General features: G+C 54.7%; 1 protein-coding gene across 14 annotated transcripts; it reads right to left on the bottom strand.

Moving 5' to 3' along the window:
* Positions 1 to 2,861: 2,861 nt before the first annotated feature.
* Positions 2,862 to 14,677, bottom strand: PLIN5 (perilipin 5). 14 transcript variants are annotated; one of them, XM_060415260.1, is made up of 11 exons: positions 14,614 to 14,677; positions 14,283 to 14,358; positions 14,120 to 14,171; positions 13,766 to 13,874; positions 13,522 to 13,603; positions 12,474 to 12,614; positions 11,375 to 11,457; positions 10,599 to 10,779; positions 9,000 to 9,199; positions 4,091 to 4,210; positions 2,862 to 3,859 (listed from the first exon to the last, which is right to left on the bottom strand). In XM_060415260.1, exons 4-11 carry the CDS (start codon positions 13,793 to 13,795, stop codon positions 3,329 to 3,331), a joined length of 1,368 nt encoding a protein of 455 aa, XP_060271243.1. In that variant the 5' UTR covers positions 13,796 to 13,874; positions 14,120 to 14,171; positions 14,283 to 14,358; positions 14,614 to 14,677; the 3' UTR covers positions 2,862 to 3,328.
* Positions 14,678 to 15,799: the final 1,122 nt, after the last annotated feature.

Genomic DNA, 15,799 nt, shown 5'->3' with positions numbered 1-15,799 from the left:
GGGGTGGTGCGGGCCAGGCTGGCTGAGGCAGGCAGCCAGTGGGCTGGGGGAGGGCTCTGGGTGGTCACGTGACTGCCCGCCTGCCCAACCGGCCCAGCGTGGGCCCAGCGCCCAGTACCTTTCCCCCGCTCCCAGCACCCGGCAGCCTCTGCCCACGGCGCTTGCCCCCACCAGGCTGAGTGATTCATGAGTTGTCCCTTACCCTCGAGGCACAGCCTGCTTACCCTCTGGGCCTCTGGTGTCCACCTGGGTGATGGGTGTGTTCTAGTTGCTTTGTGGGGCCACCTTGCCTTGGCCAATTACCATCTGTGTGCTTCAGCTACCCCTCCAGACACCTCACCATGGCCCACAAGGTCTTGCCTCCTCCCTCTTTCCCTCTCCCTCATCACACTTCAACCGCACAGGCCTCCTCTCTTTTCCTCCAGATTGCTAGGCCTGGTCCTGCTCCAGGACCCTTGCACCTGCTATTATTATTCCTTCTACCTGGAGCATCTTCCCCAGACACCCCCATGGCTTCCTCCCTCACATCCGTCAGGCCTGTCTTTTGTTCCCTGCAACAGGATGGCACCCAGCACACAGTTGGCACTTAAGAAATGTTTGGCTAAATGGGCCAGCTCAGAGGTTGGTTGTGAGCATGAAATGAGGTCATGCATGTAACCTGTTGATCCCAGAGTCTGGTATGTAGCAGGTGTTCAACAGACATCAGCTTAGCATTGTCCAGGGAGAAAGAGAGGAGCAGGGAGGGAGTGTGTCTGGGGCAGGGAGGGGGTGTGTCACTCTCCAGAAAGGACTTCCCTTGAGAAAGGGCCTAAATACAGACCCAGACAGGTCACCAACTGAACTGAGGGGTACCCCAAGAGTGAGATCTGGGCTTGGTGGGCTTGGGTCAACCCAGGGTGGCTTCCTGAAAAAGGCATCCTGTGCCTGAGGCTGTAGAGCTGGGAAGTGGCAGAGACAGGATATGAACCTAGACCTGCAGGTTGTCTGTGAAGCAGGTGGATGGGTAGGCAAGCAGACAGCCAAGCCCCCTTTGAATGCCTGTGTCTGCCCTTGGGACAGGGATCCCAGCTGTGTGCTGGTGGGGGCGGGGGTACAGACCCAGTTGGTGGCTCTGGGCACTAAGCTGGGAGGAGGGAGGGTCTAGCCACTGGGCCTGATGACCCCTGGGTTGTTTCCTTGGAGCCATCACTGTGTTTGCCAAACAGCTGGGGAGCAAAACAAGGGCATCTCCCAAACTCTCCCCAGCCAATGGCTCCCAAAGGTGGCAGGAAAGCGGGGGTGGGAAACCCAGGGTGAGCCCCTCCCCCTCCCCACAGGGCTGCTGCAGTGCAGCAAACAGGGAGCAACCCAGCAAAAATAACAAAAATGATCATAAACACCGGGTCAGGTCCTGTCCCTCCTCTGCCCACAGCCCTCCTCCCCACCTCCCTGGGGGTAAAAACCCAAGTCTACCCTACCACCCACAAGACTCTGCACAACTCCTACCCCATCCCCTCCCTGTCCTCCCCTCCTCCCTCTCTCTCCCCCTCCTCACTCTGCTCCACACAGGCCTCCTCACTGCTCCTCCGGGACACAAGGCACTGTCCTGCCCCAGGGCCTTTGCACAGGCATGAGCACTGCTGCCTTACTCCTATTTTCATACCCATTTCACAGAGGAGAAAACTGAGGTTCGGAGAGGCTCACTTGTTGATCCATCCATTTGTAGGCAAGGCGAGGACTCAGCCCAAGGGCCTTCACTACTGTGCTCTTCCCCCAGATTCCAAGACTTACCTCAGGCTCTTTCCCTCCCCTCAGTTCTAGTCAAACTGATGCCCCACAGCCAAGCCTCAGCCACACGCCCTTTCCATATGTTATTCTGCTCATTTTCACTTAGCTTGGCCCTCTAGGAGCCCTCAGCCTCTCAGGGAAAGAGAAGCCAAGGCTGCCTGTGGTTTATATCCAGATAGAAAGGACTTGGAGCTCCAAGAAGGTGGGCTATGGAGGGTTGGAGATATCCCACACGAGTAGAGTCAGGTAAGGCTTCCTGGAGGAGGTGGCACTGGGGCTGGGCTTGAGGATGGATGAGATGCAGCCAAGAGAAAGATGGGCGGGTGGGAAGGTGTTCCAGGCACAGCCTGAACAAAGGCCCTGAGGTGGGGAGATGTGCACAGCTCCTTGGGACCACAGCAGGGTCTGAGTCGTCCCAAGGATGAAACCGAAAGTCCTCAAATGCCAGGGTGAGGAGTGAGGATAGTTGGTCTGAGGGCAACAGGAATGTGCCTGAGGAGTGGCAAGGAGGTGAATCTAGCTGGCGCAAAGTGGCTGGGACTCCCACAGTCACCCCTGGGCCAGATCCCGGGGAAGCCAGGGGTCACCCTGACCTTACCACATCAGACTGTGGTTTCCCAACACCCTGAGCGGCCTCAGGGGGGCCTCAGGGCCAGCCAAGAATGCGGTCAGAGGACAGGAGGGCCCCCACGAGACTAGTCTGTGGCCCTTGCCCTGCCTCTGTCTCCCCCATTCTTCTCCGGTGCAGCCAGAGAAGCCACAGGGAGATGGTCATAGGAGCCACTGCTCCCTCTGATCCCTCCTCCTCTTGATCTTGCTCCTTGCAGTTTCCCAAACATTCATTTATACTAAAGTGTGAATGACTTCCATTCCAGGAAGCGACATCTGAATGCTTCACCCAGGTGGGTGGGGCACTCACTGGAATTCCAGACAGGAGGTCAAGCTCATCAGGGTGGCATAATTCAAGTCTCGAACCCCAGCTCGTGCCATATGGTCGCACACCTCCGAAGCCCCCAGCACCCCACCACTGAGACCCACCTCGGCTGGGACAGAGGGCACTGGTCTCTGGACAACACCAAGCAGACAACACTGGCCTCTGGACAACACCAATACTCTTTATTCTGGAGAGTAAATGTCAAATGGCTAAGCATGTGGGGGTGGCAGGTCCAGCTGAGGACCCCTCAGTCTGAGATGGAAAAGCTGGGGGAGGAAAAGGACACTCACTCACTTTTCAAAGCTCCAGACAGAAGCATATGCCTCTATGCTTCTATCACATGGGCAAAACATGTGATCCTCTGGGGAGTTTTGATCAGCTTCTTAGGGTGGAGCAATGGGAACCACAGCCAGTGAAACCAGCTTGGGGCTAGTCAGCCTGAGTTACGTTCAAGTCCTCATATGGGAAAGAGTGGGGGCGATCTGACATCAATGACCTCAGTCTAGGATTCAGAGTTGGGTCCCCAGCTCCAGGCACGAGCCAAGACCAACGCTTCGGCTAGTAGTGCTGACGCATGGCCGCTAGGGGGCAGCAGGGATCTCGGGCTGCTGGACGGCCTCCATCGGGTCAAAAGTCCAGCTCAGGCATCAGAGTGTGCTTAGGGCGGCTGGGGGGCTCAGGTTCCTCCTCGGGAATGTTCCCCGAGAGGACCGTTCCCTCCCCGTGCTGGGCCTGCCAGGCTCTCTGCTGGGCCGGCCAGTCCAGGTGCGCCCAGCGGGGGTCAGGCCCGCCGATGACCTCGTCCACCAGGGCCTCCAGATCAGGCGGGGGTTCGGGCCTCTCCACGAGGATGGGTGCGAAGGGCCCCACCAGCCAGGGCAGGGGCATGGCCTGCACCACCAGCTCCAGCAGCTCGTCCACGCACGCGTGGGCCCGGGCCATGCTACCCCGGCCCTCTGCCAACACGGCCGCCGGCAAGTCTCCGAAGCGGCGGGCGTCGGCAAAGGCGGCCTGCAGGGCGTCCACGCTGCGCCTCACCTCGGCCACCTTCTCCTGGGCACTGGGGGGCAGGCCCCGCACGCTGGTCTCCAGTGCATCCACGGTACTCTGCAGCTCCCGCATCAGATTGCGGGACAGCACCAGGGTCTCCAGCTCCGCCTGCCGGGGTCGTGGGTGGGGATGGGTGGGAGCGGAGGGGCGGGGCCTCGGTGTCACAGATGGACCCCTGCCGGTACCCCCATCTGCCTCAGTTTCTCCGCAGACACTCCAACCAGCTGTCAGCTGACCTCAGCACTTGGTTGGAGCCTGGCAGCCCTGGACCTATCCAGAGCCCACTCCCTTCCCTCCCCTCCTCCTCCCATCCCCCACTCATCCCCCACGCCATCCTACCTGGCTGTGACGCCTCCGGCCGTTCTCTAGGGGGCGCTGGCTCCAGTCCTCCCATAGCTCGTGCACCTTCCCGGGGCGGGCTGGGGTGATGGGGGTAACTCCGCACTGCATACGGTGGATCTGTGGAACCAGGACCATGATAGTCAGAGCTGGAGGGGCTGGAGAGTTGGGGGAACCAGGGCCCCAGTCTGGATCTGGCCTCAAAAAAGCACTGGATGCAAACCTTCATGGCCTGCTGATACAGCTTGGCTGACCCATCTATTCTCTTCCCTGACCTTAGCCAAAACCTGTGACCTGAGGTACCCCTGAAGCTCAGACTCACTGCCCAGACTCACCGACCCTCTGCCCAGGTGGTGTCTCAGGCACACTCTCCCCGCCACCCACCTCCCTGCCAGGTTCACTCCGCTTCATTGTAAATGTCGCCTCCTCCAAGAAGCCTTCCCGCCCCCCAAGCCTGGATGTGAGACCCCTCCTCTGGGTCTCCCAGCAGCCAGCATGCTCTCCCGTTATGACCCTTGTCCCCCTACTGGACTGTGAATGTCCTGGTTGGAGGATGGGGGGGCACTTTGCCTTTAGTTCACAGGACAGGGCAGGTATGAGATGATTAATAGAAATAAACTGTGGTCCATCCATACAAGAGAACACAGCCCACCCCCCGTATTCGTGGGTCCTGCAGCTGTGGATTGAACCACGATTTGGGGTTGCTTGAACCCACAGATGCAGAACCGGGGGATACAGAGGGCAAACCGTACTAGGCCATTTTACAGAAGTGATTTGAGCATCTGTGGATTTTGGTATCCGTGGGGGGAGGGGGGTCCTGGAACAATCTCTCACAGATTCCAAGGGATGAATGTATTATGTCACCTTAAAGAGGAAGTGCTGACAGGCTAAAACAGGGCTGAACCTTGAGGACATTCAGTCAGTCAATTACTCAGTCATGTCCGACTCTTTGCAACCCCATGGACTGCAGCATGCCAGGCTTCCGTCTATGACCAACTCCTGGAGCTTGCTCAAACCCATGGCCATCAAGTCAGTGATGCCATCCAACCATCTCATCTTCTGTCATTCCCTTCTCCGCCCGCCTTCAATCTTTCCCAGCTGCTGCTGCTGCTAAGTCGCTTCAGTCGTGTCCGACTCTGTGCGACCCCCTAGATGGCAGCCCACCAGGCTCCCTCGTTCCTGGGATTCTCCAGGCAAGAACACTGGAGTGGGTTGCCATTTCCTTCTCCAATGCACGAAAGTGAAAAGTCAAAGTGAAGTTGCTCAGTCACTTCCAACCCTCAGCGACCCCATGGACTGCAGCCTACCAGGCTTCTCCATCCATGGGATTTTCCAGGCAAGAGTACTGGAGTGGAGTGCCATTGCCTTCTCTGATCTTTCCCAGCATCAGGGTCTTTTCCAATGAGTCAGTTCTTCACATCAGGTGGCCCAAGTATTGGAGCTTCAGCTTCAGCATCAGACTTTCCAATGAATATTCAGGACTGATTTCCTTTAGGATTAACTGGTTTGATCTCCTTGCTGACCAGGGACTCTCCAAGAGTCTTCTCCAACACCACAGTTCAAAAACATCAGTTCTTTGGTGCTCAGCATTCTTTATGGCCCAGCTCTAATATATATACATGACTATTGGAAAAACCATAGCTTTAACTATATGGACCTTTGTTGGCAAAGTAATGTCTTTGCTTTTTAATATGCTGTCTAGGTTGGTCATAGCTTTTCTTCCATGGAGCAAGCATATTTTAATTTCATGGCTGCAGTCACCATCTGCCATGATTTTGGAACCCAAGAAAATTAAGTCTGTCACTGTGTCCATTGTTACCCCATCTATTTGCCATGAAGTGATGGGACTGGCTGCCATGATCTTGGTTGAATTTTAAGCCAGCTTTTTCACTCCTCTCTTTCACTTTCATCAAGAGGCTCTGTAGTTCCTCTTCATTTTCTGCCATAAGGGTGGTGTCACTGGCATATCTGAGATTACTGATATTTCTCCCAGCAATCTTGATTCCAGCTTGTGCTTCATCCAGCCCACATTTCACATGATGTACTCTGTTACTAGGGGCTTCCCTAATAGCTCAGTTGGTAAAGAATCGACCTGCAGTGCAGGAGACCCCAGTTTGATTCCTGGGTCGGGAAGGTCCCCTGGAGAAGAGATAGGCTACCCACTCCAGTATTCTTGGCCTTCCCCAATGGCTCATCTGGTAAAGAATCTGCCTGCAAAATGGGAGACCTGGGTTCAATCCCTGGGTTGGGAAGATCCCCTAAGAAAGGAACAGCTACCTACTCCAGTATACTGGCCTGGAGAATTCCATGGACTATACAGTCCATGGGGTCACAAAGAGATGGACACGACTGAGTGACTTTCATTTTCACTTCACTCTGCATGTAAGTTAAGCAGGGTGACAATATACAGCCTTGACGTACTCCTTTCCCAATTTTGAATGAGTCCGTTATTCCATGTCCGGTTCTAACGGTTGCTTCTTGACCTGCATACAGATCTCTCAGGGAGGCAGGTAAGGTGGTCTGGTATTCCCATCTCTTTCAGAATTTTCCAGTTTGTTGTGATCCACACAGTCAAAGGCTTTAGCGTAGTCAATAAAGCCGATGTTTTTCTGGAATTCTCTTGCTTTTTCTATGATCCAACAGATGTTGGCAATTTGATCTCTGGTTGCTCTGACTTTTCTAAATCCAGCTTGACCGTCTGGAAGTTCTCCGTTCACGTACTGTTGAAACTTAGCTTGAAGAATTTTCAGCATTCCTTTGCTAGCATGTGAGATGAGTGCAACTGTGCAGTAGTTTGAACATTCTTTGGCATTGACTTTCTTTGGGATTGGAATGAAAACTGACCTTTTCCAGTCCTGTGGCCACTGCTGAGTTTTCCAAATTTGCAAAAAAAAAGTTGGCTTAAAGTTCAACATTCAGAAAACGAAGATCATGGCATCCAGTCCCATCACTTCATGGGAAATAGATGGGGAAACAGTGGAAACAATGTCAGACTTTATTTTTTTGGGCTCCGAAATCACTGCAGATGGTGACTGCAGCCATGAAATTAAAAGACGCTTACTCCTTGGAAGAAAAGTTATGACCAACCTAGATAGCATATTCAAAAGCAGAGACATTACTTTACTGACTAAGGTCCGTCCAGTCAAGGCTATGGTTTTTCCAGTAGTCATGTATGGATGTGAGAGTTGGACTGTGAAGAAGGCTGAGCACTGAAGAATTGATGCTTTTGAACTGTGGTGTTGGAGAAGACTCTTGAGAGTCCCTTGGACTGCAAGGAGATCCAACCAGTCCATTCTGAAGGCGATCAGCCCTGGGATTTCTTTGGAAGGAATGATGCTAAAGCTGAAACTCCAGAACTCTGGCCATCTCATGAGAAGAGTTGACTCATTGGAAAAGACTCTGATGCTGGGAGGGATTGGGGGCAGGAGGAGAAGGGGATGACAGAGGATGAGATGGCTGGATGGCATCACCGACTCAATGCACATGAGTTTGGGTGAACTCCAGGAGTTGGTGATGGACAGGGAGGCCTGCGTGCTGCGATTCATGGGGTCACAAAGAGTCGGACACGACTGAGCGACTGAACTGAACTGGAGTGCAGCACTTTCATAGCATCATCTTTTAGGATGTGAAATAGCTCAGCTGGAATTCCATCACCTCCACTAGCTTTGCTTGTAGTGATGCTTCCTAAGACCCACTTGACTTCAAGTTCCAGGGCGTCTGGCTCTGGGTGAGTGATCACACCGTGGTGGTTATCTGCATCATTAAGACCTTTTTTGTACAGTTCTTTTGTGTATTCTTGCCACCTCTTCTTAATACCTTCTGATTCTGTTAGGTCCATACCATTTCTTTTCTTTATTGTGCCCATCTTTGCATGAAATGTTCCCTTGGTATCTCTAATTTTCTTGAAGAGATTTCTAGTCTTTCTCAGTCTATTGTTGAGGACATTATGTGCAAGGAAACTGGCCGACTCCGGTGCTCACAGCTGCCCTCTGGTGCTACTTTAGGAAGGACAGACTGTGGGATCCAGGATGGGAAACCTGGGACCAGGTGAGTCATCCCCTAGGCTGCACCCAGGTGGAGGAAGAGGAGGATGTGCGCCGGTTTAGGGTAGACTTTGAAGGTAGAGTTAACAGTACTGGCTGATGTGTCGGATGTGGGAGAGGCGGTGGAGAAGAGGGGAGCTGAGGGTGATTCCCAGGTTTTGGCTTGAGTGCTTGTTAGGGCAGGGTTGCCATCAACTGAAATGAGAAGGACTCAGGAGAAGCAGGCTGGGGGCATCTGAACCTATCAAGCCCAGGGAACATATTCCTCTGGAGAGGGAAGGACAAACAATGAGGGGAGAAGCTGGGTTATGAACTCGACCTAAATTCTGGGGAAGATTGGGGTTGGTGATGAGACAGCCTGAGGTACCTTCATCACTTTCTCCATCTACCCTGAAAGGTAAAAATGAAAGTCACTGAGTCGTATCTGGCTCTTCGCATCGCCGAGGACTCCTCTGTACTCTGTCCATGGAATTCTCCAGGCAAGAAAACTAGAGTGGGTAGCCATTCCCTTCACCAGGGGAATCTTCCCAACCCAGGGATCGAACTAAAATCTCTTACATATCCTGCATTGGCAGGTAGGTTCTTTATTACCAGCAGAACCTGGGAAGCCCTCCGCCTACCTTACCCACCTGTAAATTCCAGCTCCTACTTCCCCTCCTCCACAAAGCCCCTCCAAGCCTCTCCAGGCTGAGCCTTGAGCCCCACCGAGTGCCTCCAGCCCCGGGTCTCTCCTCTGCCCCAGCCCTGCACATACACGCTTCCGCCTCCACTTTCAGACTAGCACAAGAACAGGTACTTGGTTGGCACTCAGTCCACGCGTGCTGGCCTGCATCACAGGGTAGGGAAGGCGAGCTGAGAGCTCTCACCAGCTCCAAGGTCTCCTGCAGCTGGGCCAGCGTGTCCTGGGCATGATGTTTCTTCTGCCTCAGTTTCCCCAGAGAGTGCTCATACGCCAGGTGGCGGAGCCGCGTGGACAGGGAACCCAGGCGCACGAAGTAACCCTGATGTTTCCGCTGCTCTTCCACCGAGCCCACTTCCGGGCCCTCAGCCTCCGCCGCCAGCGCCGCTGGAGGACAGAAAAGGGAAGGGAGTCACGGTGGCCACGCCCTCTGCTCCTGGATGGATTAGAAGGCCAGGACCGGGGGTGGGGGTGGGGACTCCCAAATTTATAGTTCCCTTCCACAATAGCAACTCACTCGACCATCCTCAAACCCTACGATGTAGACACGATTATTAGTTCTATTTACAGACAAGGAAAACCAAGGGACAGCGAGGTGAAGTCCCACAGGGTACAAGAGGCTGACCTGGGATTCGAACCGAGGCAACCAAACTAGTCTACTCGAATACTAGGTCTCTTTACCTCGGTTTTCCTCGTCTGTAAATGGGGCTGATAACATTAAAGAACTGATTACGAGTGCGTGGCACACGGTAGGCGCTTCTAAAATGCCTCACAGGGACTTCCTTGGTGGTTCAGTGGTTCAGATCCCGTGCTCCCATTGCTGCTGCTGCCGCCATTGCAGGGGCGTTCAGTCCCTAGCGGGGGAACTAGGATCCCGTATGCTGTGCCCCATGGCCAAAAAATAAAGGAAATTTTAAAAATAACGCCGGCCTTTCTGCAAAGGAGGGAGCACGCCCCATGTACCTCTAGCGCTATGAAGCAGGCCTGAGAAGGCAGATTGTGTCCAGGGCCTGAAGACAAGATGTAGAACCTTGGAGAATGGTGGGGTTTAAGGAAACCATGTAAAGGGGAGGATGCTACTCAACCCAGGTTTCCACCCACCCACCCAGGCATACCAGAAATCAGGTTTTGTAGGGCAAAAATCTGATTTTTTTTTTTTTTTTGTCATAGCATACAGCTTGTGAAATCTCACCTCCCTGACCAGGGGTCAAATCTGAGCCCCCTGCATTGGAAGGCAGAGTCTTAACCACTGGACCACTGGGGAAATCCCCAAAATATGATTTTAATTTTTATGTATATTTATTTATTTGGCTGCCTTGGGTCTTAGTTGCATCATGCGGCCTCAGTTGCCCTAAGCCTTGTGGGATCTTAGTCCCTGACCAGGGATCAAACCTGCGTCCCCTGCACTGCAAGGTGGATTCTTAACCACTGGACCACCAGGGGAAGTCCCCAGAAATCTGTTTTTTAAATGAATGTGATGAATTCAACCATTTTAAAGGCACTGCACAGGCCAAATACTGCAATATGGAGTGCCACGGTCTGGAGGGCCACTAGTTTGAGACTGTGGCCCTGCAGTCTGTAAGTCCAGTACACCCTTGAGGGTCTGGGAGGTCAGATTTCTTCTACGATGTGGGCCAGGAGCCATGGAAGTGGACTGGAATCCTGTGTTCCCTGCTGATCTGCTGCGTGGCCTTGGGTGAGTCTGGGACCCCTCTGATCTATAGTCTCTAGAGGTGGGCCCTGGGCAGGAGGATTCAGGGGCGAATGGGGAGGCTGCTGGCCTTACCGAGCTCCTCCTCAGTCATGGGCAGGAAGTGGTCCACCAGCTCCTCTGACTTTTCCAGCACGACATCCATGGCATGGCTCACGGATCGCTTCAGCTCCACACTCCAGCGGCGGCCCTGCCGGGCCAGGCCCACCATGCCTGTCACGCTGCTGGCCACCACACCCTTGGCCGAGGTCACCACCTAGCAGGAGGGGCCGAGCTCCAGGTGCTGTCAGCCTTGGTCTCCCTTCCCTTGCCCCCAGCTCCGGCGGGCTGTGAGGCAAGGACCCTTGGCCCTTGCCTGGCTCTGGGCCACTATTTCCCCCTCTTTAAGATTTTTTTTTTTTAATGTGGACCATTTTTAAAGTCTTTATTGAATGTGTTATGGTATTGCTTCTGTTTATGGTTTGGTTTTTTGGTCAGGAGGCATGTGGGATCTCAGCTCCCCAACCCAGGATTGAACCCACACCCCCTGCATTGGAAGGAGAAGTCTTAACTACTAGGCCACCAGGGAAGTCCCACCCCTTTTATAAAATGGGGGAAAATCAGGTCTGTCCCTCTTGGGGTTGTTGAAGGGAGGCTTAGCACCAGCTGGCACATATTAAATGCTCAGTAAACATGGGTCTCTAATTGACATCTAATTTTCATCTGGCTGGTGTTGTCTCAAATTGACTGAAGTCTGACTGGGTCCTGGCCCAGGTATTGAGCTCGGGTCTGGGAGGAGCCTGCATTTCTCACTCCCACCTCCACCGCCCCCACATAGGTTCCCACACGATCTAGCGGTGCTGGGGGGTTACCGTCTCTGAAGGTTGCTGGAGAAAGGGCAGTTTCTCTTCCAGCTTGTCCAGGCCCCTGCAGGCAAGATCATTCACTGTGGCCACTGGAGCAGAGAGGCAGGGAGTGAGAATTGGGAAGATGTCAAGGGAACTAGGGACACACAGAGAGTCACGGAGGGAGGGGATGCTGGAGGAAGAGGCAGAAAAAAGAGAGAGACACATACAGGGGGAAAGAAATAGGGAGAGGGGCCCCTGGCTGGTCCACTGCAAGAGGCTGGGGGCCCTGAGGCTGTGGGTGGGCCACCAGGCGGGACCCTGCCTCTCGCCCTTCCCACCTCTGCCCTGCCATCAGTGCTGCCAGCACCAAAGCGACTCCTCACCCACGTCCGGCTCAGACACCTCAGCAAGCAGGTTCAAGATCACACAAGCCAGCTGAGAAGAAGGGAGGCTGAGGCCCCGGGCTGGGACCCTCAGGTGATCCCCTTCCTCAGTCAGATGTAAGACCAGGGGTCTCTCTGCCCCCCACCACACCCCTGGGTTGGACCCCTGAGCTGGTTACAGGCTCAGGATGGGTGGGGGCCAGGACAGACGGGCAGACAGGGGAGGGAGATTGGACAGGCAGAGGGACCCAAGGCACATCAGGCTAGTCAAAGGAAGGAGGACAGTGAGACAGACAAATGGGAACCAAAGGGGCAGACACAGAGACAGCTAAGGGCAGGTGGCCAGGTGATCAAACTACAGAGGGACAAATGAGAGGGGAACAGAAGGGAAGATGGGAAACAAACAGGGGAAGATGGCGCAGGCAGAACGACCCAGAGAGGGTGACACAGGTGGGTGGGGACAGACAGGCAGACAGACGAAAGGCACACAATTTAGGCAATACTGTGCAGCAGGACTTCCCTGGGGAAGTGCAGTGGTTAAGACTCTATCGCTCCATTGCAGGGGGTGCAAGTTTGATCCCTGGTCAGGGAACTAAGACCTCACAAGATGAGGGGCATAGCCAAAAAGAAAAAAGAACTGCGGAGGCACATTCAACTCAGGGGGTTCCTTGTTGTGGAGCGTGAGAGAGCAGAGCAGTGGGAAAAGCACAGCACTCAGGACACTAGCCAGGGGGACTCACGCTGGGGCTGCAGGTGGCTGAGCAGTGGCTGGGCATGGTCCAGGGCTCGGGTGGTCAGGTCACACACGCAGTGCTCAGCCAGGCGGCAGGCAGAGCCCAGCAGCGGGTGTCTGTCCTTGGCGGCGCTGTAAGCCTCGGAGACTGCGGTGCACGTGGCCCTGATCAGGGGAAGGGCAGCCACGCGCTGCACCGCGCTCTGCAGGAAGGGGTGGCATCAGAGGGGTTCCAGGTGGAGGTGGGGGGCTCAGCCACCAGCTGGAGAGCCTGCTCACCCTCTCTGGGCCAGGATGAGGGGGAGAGGAAGTGTATTGAGCGCAGCTGCCTGCAGGCAATGGAGACCCTCATGCAGATGTTTAGGGCTCTAGTTCTCAACAGCAGACACACAGCAGGACTAGTTCTGAAGGAATTGGTCTGCTCCAGAAGCCTGGCAGGCTACAGTCCATGGTGTCACAAAAAGTTGGACACAACTGAACACACGCGCGTGTGTGCGTGCACACGCAGACGCAGACACAGACACACACACAAAGGGCATAGCCTCTGGACCATCTGAGTTCAGTTCTGGTTCTGATGCTTTCAAGCTGTATGAACTTGGGCAACTATGTGAACTGCTCTGTGCCTCAGTCTCCTTATCTGTGAAATGGGCTTCTAGGGCTGTGAAGGGGATTCAAGGAGTCACTGTATATGAAGCGCTTGGACCAGTGAATGATGCAGACTGTATGCTGTGATTGATGCTGTTGTTGTTGTTATTGTTTTGTTGAGAGTGCCATGATGGTGGACACAGAAACAGAGAGATACAGGCAGAGAGAGGGAGAGGGTTGAGCAGAGGCCAGGTAAGCTGGCTGGGAGTGTCTGGAAAGACTCTCCTCCCTGGGCTTCACTTTGCCCCTCTCGGAAATGGGTAGAATGGGCCTCCCTCAGCTATGGTCCAAAATGTCCTCAGAGTAAGGTGCTCAAAGCAAGGAGGGTGACTCAGTCTGAAACTGTCCCCTGAGGGGCTGTCCCCCTACCCTCTCCTGAGCTGAGCTCCGTGGGAGACACAACCCCTCACCTGCTGATCCTGCTCCGACAAGCTGGGTCCGGGGGCCTGAGCCCCCTCGTCTTCTGACATGCCTACTGCAAACAGGTTCACCCTGGGAGGCAGGACAGAGTGACAGGCCCTTGCACGCCAGCCCTCCCAGCTCCCACCCAGACCCTGGGTTCTGTCCGGCTGGGCTTGGTGACCCAGGCAAGTCTCGTCTCCTCTTGAGGTCTCAGTTTCCTCATCTACAACGTGCGAAAATGATGACACCTACCTCAGAGCATCCTGGGCAGGGACAATGCATGCACGGGACACTGCACACAGTAGGTGTGTACTTCCCAGGTGACTCAGATGGTAGAGAATCTGCCCACAATTCGGGAGACCTGCTGGGTCGGGAAGATCCCCTGGAGAAGGGAATGGCTACCCACTCCAGCATTCTTGCCTGGAGAATTCCATGGACAGAGGAGCCTGGCAGGCTATAGTCCATGGGGTTGCAAAGAGTCAGACACGACTGAGCGACTAACACTTTCACTTCAGAAAACCTCTGGCAGGATGGGGGCATGTTAGTGATTCAAAGCATGGGCTCTGTGGGGAGAGACACCTAAGATCGAGTCCCTCCTGCCATTACCTGCTGTGTGACTTTGGGCAAGTGCCTTCACCTGTGTGGGCTGCTTTCTCCTCTGCAAAGTGAAGGAGATCCCTGTTACCCCCAGCCCAGGGATGGAATCGTGCAAGCAGCCCCCAGCAGGGATGCAGGTGGAGTGGGAGCCACAGAATACCAGAAAACTCACAGTCCAGTCTGACACGCAGGGAAACTGAGGCACACAACAGGTCCATGCTGGTCCCAAGGTCACTCAGCTAAGTAGACTCAGAGAGAGAGTTCGACCTCAGACTCCCCGCCTGCAGTTCTTCCCCTGTCCCCACCCCCGCACCCTCAGAGCCCTAGTCCTCGCCCAACAGGGTCCTGAGCTTTTGCCAACTGGGACAAGGGTCTCAGCCACCTGCTGCGGCCTATCACACCCCACCTCTTACCAAGCCGCTGGACTCTAGCCCGTCCACCCACTCACTGGGGGGCCCGCGGATCTGCTGGGCAGTCCCGGATGCCGCCTGAGCGGCACTCACCTGGGCGCGTTCAGCTTCAGCCCCCAGGTTCAGCCACAGACCCTAGACTCGGACTCCAGTCTCCGCCCCTAGTCTGCCCCGCCCGCCTTATAGCGACTTGGGGGCGGGGCCGCGGGGGACTGACCAATGGAGAGAGGCCATGCGGGGGCGTGCCCGGGGCGGGGCTCCCGGCCCCCAGCTCTATCCAGAGGCTCCCAGAGCTCCCCGCAGTTGTCATAGCAACTTGGGGACGCTGGCTACACAAGAATTGAGCTACTTTCCTTGGCCCTCACTGCTGTTGCTCCAGAGACGGTGGAGGGCCAGCACAGACCCCAACCTCTTCACCCAGTGACCTTGGGCAAGTCCTCAAGGTCTTTCTTTTTGCTTTTAAAAATCTGCCACTTAAACTAAGCCAGGAGAGAGGTCGGCTCATTCCTTTCGATGCCCATCTTACAGATGAGCAAAGTGAGGATCAGAATGCTTAAATCAGGAAATTCCCTAGCAGTCCAGTGGTTAGGACTCCGCACTTTCACTGCAGAGTGCCCGAGTTCAATCCCTGGTAAGGGAGCTAACATCCCAAAGCCGCGCAGCGCTGCCAAAAAATAAAAATGTTTAAACCACTTGCCTTGGCTCACCTAGCGATTGAGGGATCTGATTCAACCCCAGCTCTGCCAGCCTCCAGAACCCTGGCGTTCGTTGCCACAGTTGGAATGACCATGCACACCTGGAAGGACCACCCACGTGGGCATGAGCCTCCTTCCAAGGAGATGCAAAAGAAGAGCATGCCCCAAACATCCCAGGGACCCCCCAGTCTGATCTAGAGTCCCAACATTGTGTTGGCAGGTGGCCCTGAGGTTCCAGAGCTGTGAAAACACAGTCCCCTGGGCCCCTGCCCATTTGTTCAGCCCCATCCAGCCTCCCCATGCTTGCCTTGGGCAGCTACCCCTCCCCGGTTATCACAGGCCAGTGTGAAAAATTGTTTGGAGCCCTAAAGCAATCAGGTTTAATTTAAACCTTCCCCAGGACACAAGCTTTGGCAGGAATCCACTGGTAAAATGACACCCTGGGCAATGGTCAAGGTTTTATTTCCAGTTAAGTCCAGGGATGGGGAGGGGAGGAGGAGGTGAAATCCCAGTGGTTATCCATTTGGGATTTCATGGCATACCTCTCCTTTCCTCCTTCTGCATCCTGGAGACCTAGGAATTTT

Source organism: Ovis aries, chromosome 5 (genome assembly GCF_016772045.2).
Source record: "Ovis aries strain OAR_USU_Benz2616 breed Rambouillet chromosome 5, ARS-UI_Ramb_v3.0, whole genome shotgun sequence".
Taxonomy (NCBI): Eukaryota; Metazoa; Chordata; class Mammalia; order Artiodactyla; family Bovidae; genus Ovis; species Ovis aries.
The sequence above is the reverse complement of the archived record's forward strand: the minus strand, read 5'-3'. Positions and strand labels throughout refer to the sequence as shown.

What these genes read in the sequence shown, in the direction of transcription:
- PLIN5 (XM_060415252.1), bottom strand. Translation starts at nt 14,053, where the DNA reads ATGCCCCCATCCTGCCAGAGGTTTTCTGAAGTGAAAGTGTTAGTCGCT. An exon ending in TGTCGGAGCAGGATCAGCAG is followed by an intron (nt 12,615 to 13,521) that starts GTGAGGGGTTGT and finishes CGTGCACCGCAG; the next exon opens with TCTCCGAGGCTTACAGCGCC. An exon ending in CATGACTGAGGAGGAGCTCG is followed by an intron (nt 9,200 to 10,598) that starts GTAAGGCCAGCA and finishes TCTGTCCTCCAG; the next exon opens with CGGCGCTGGCGGCGGAGGCT.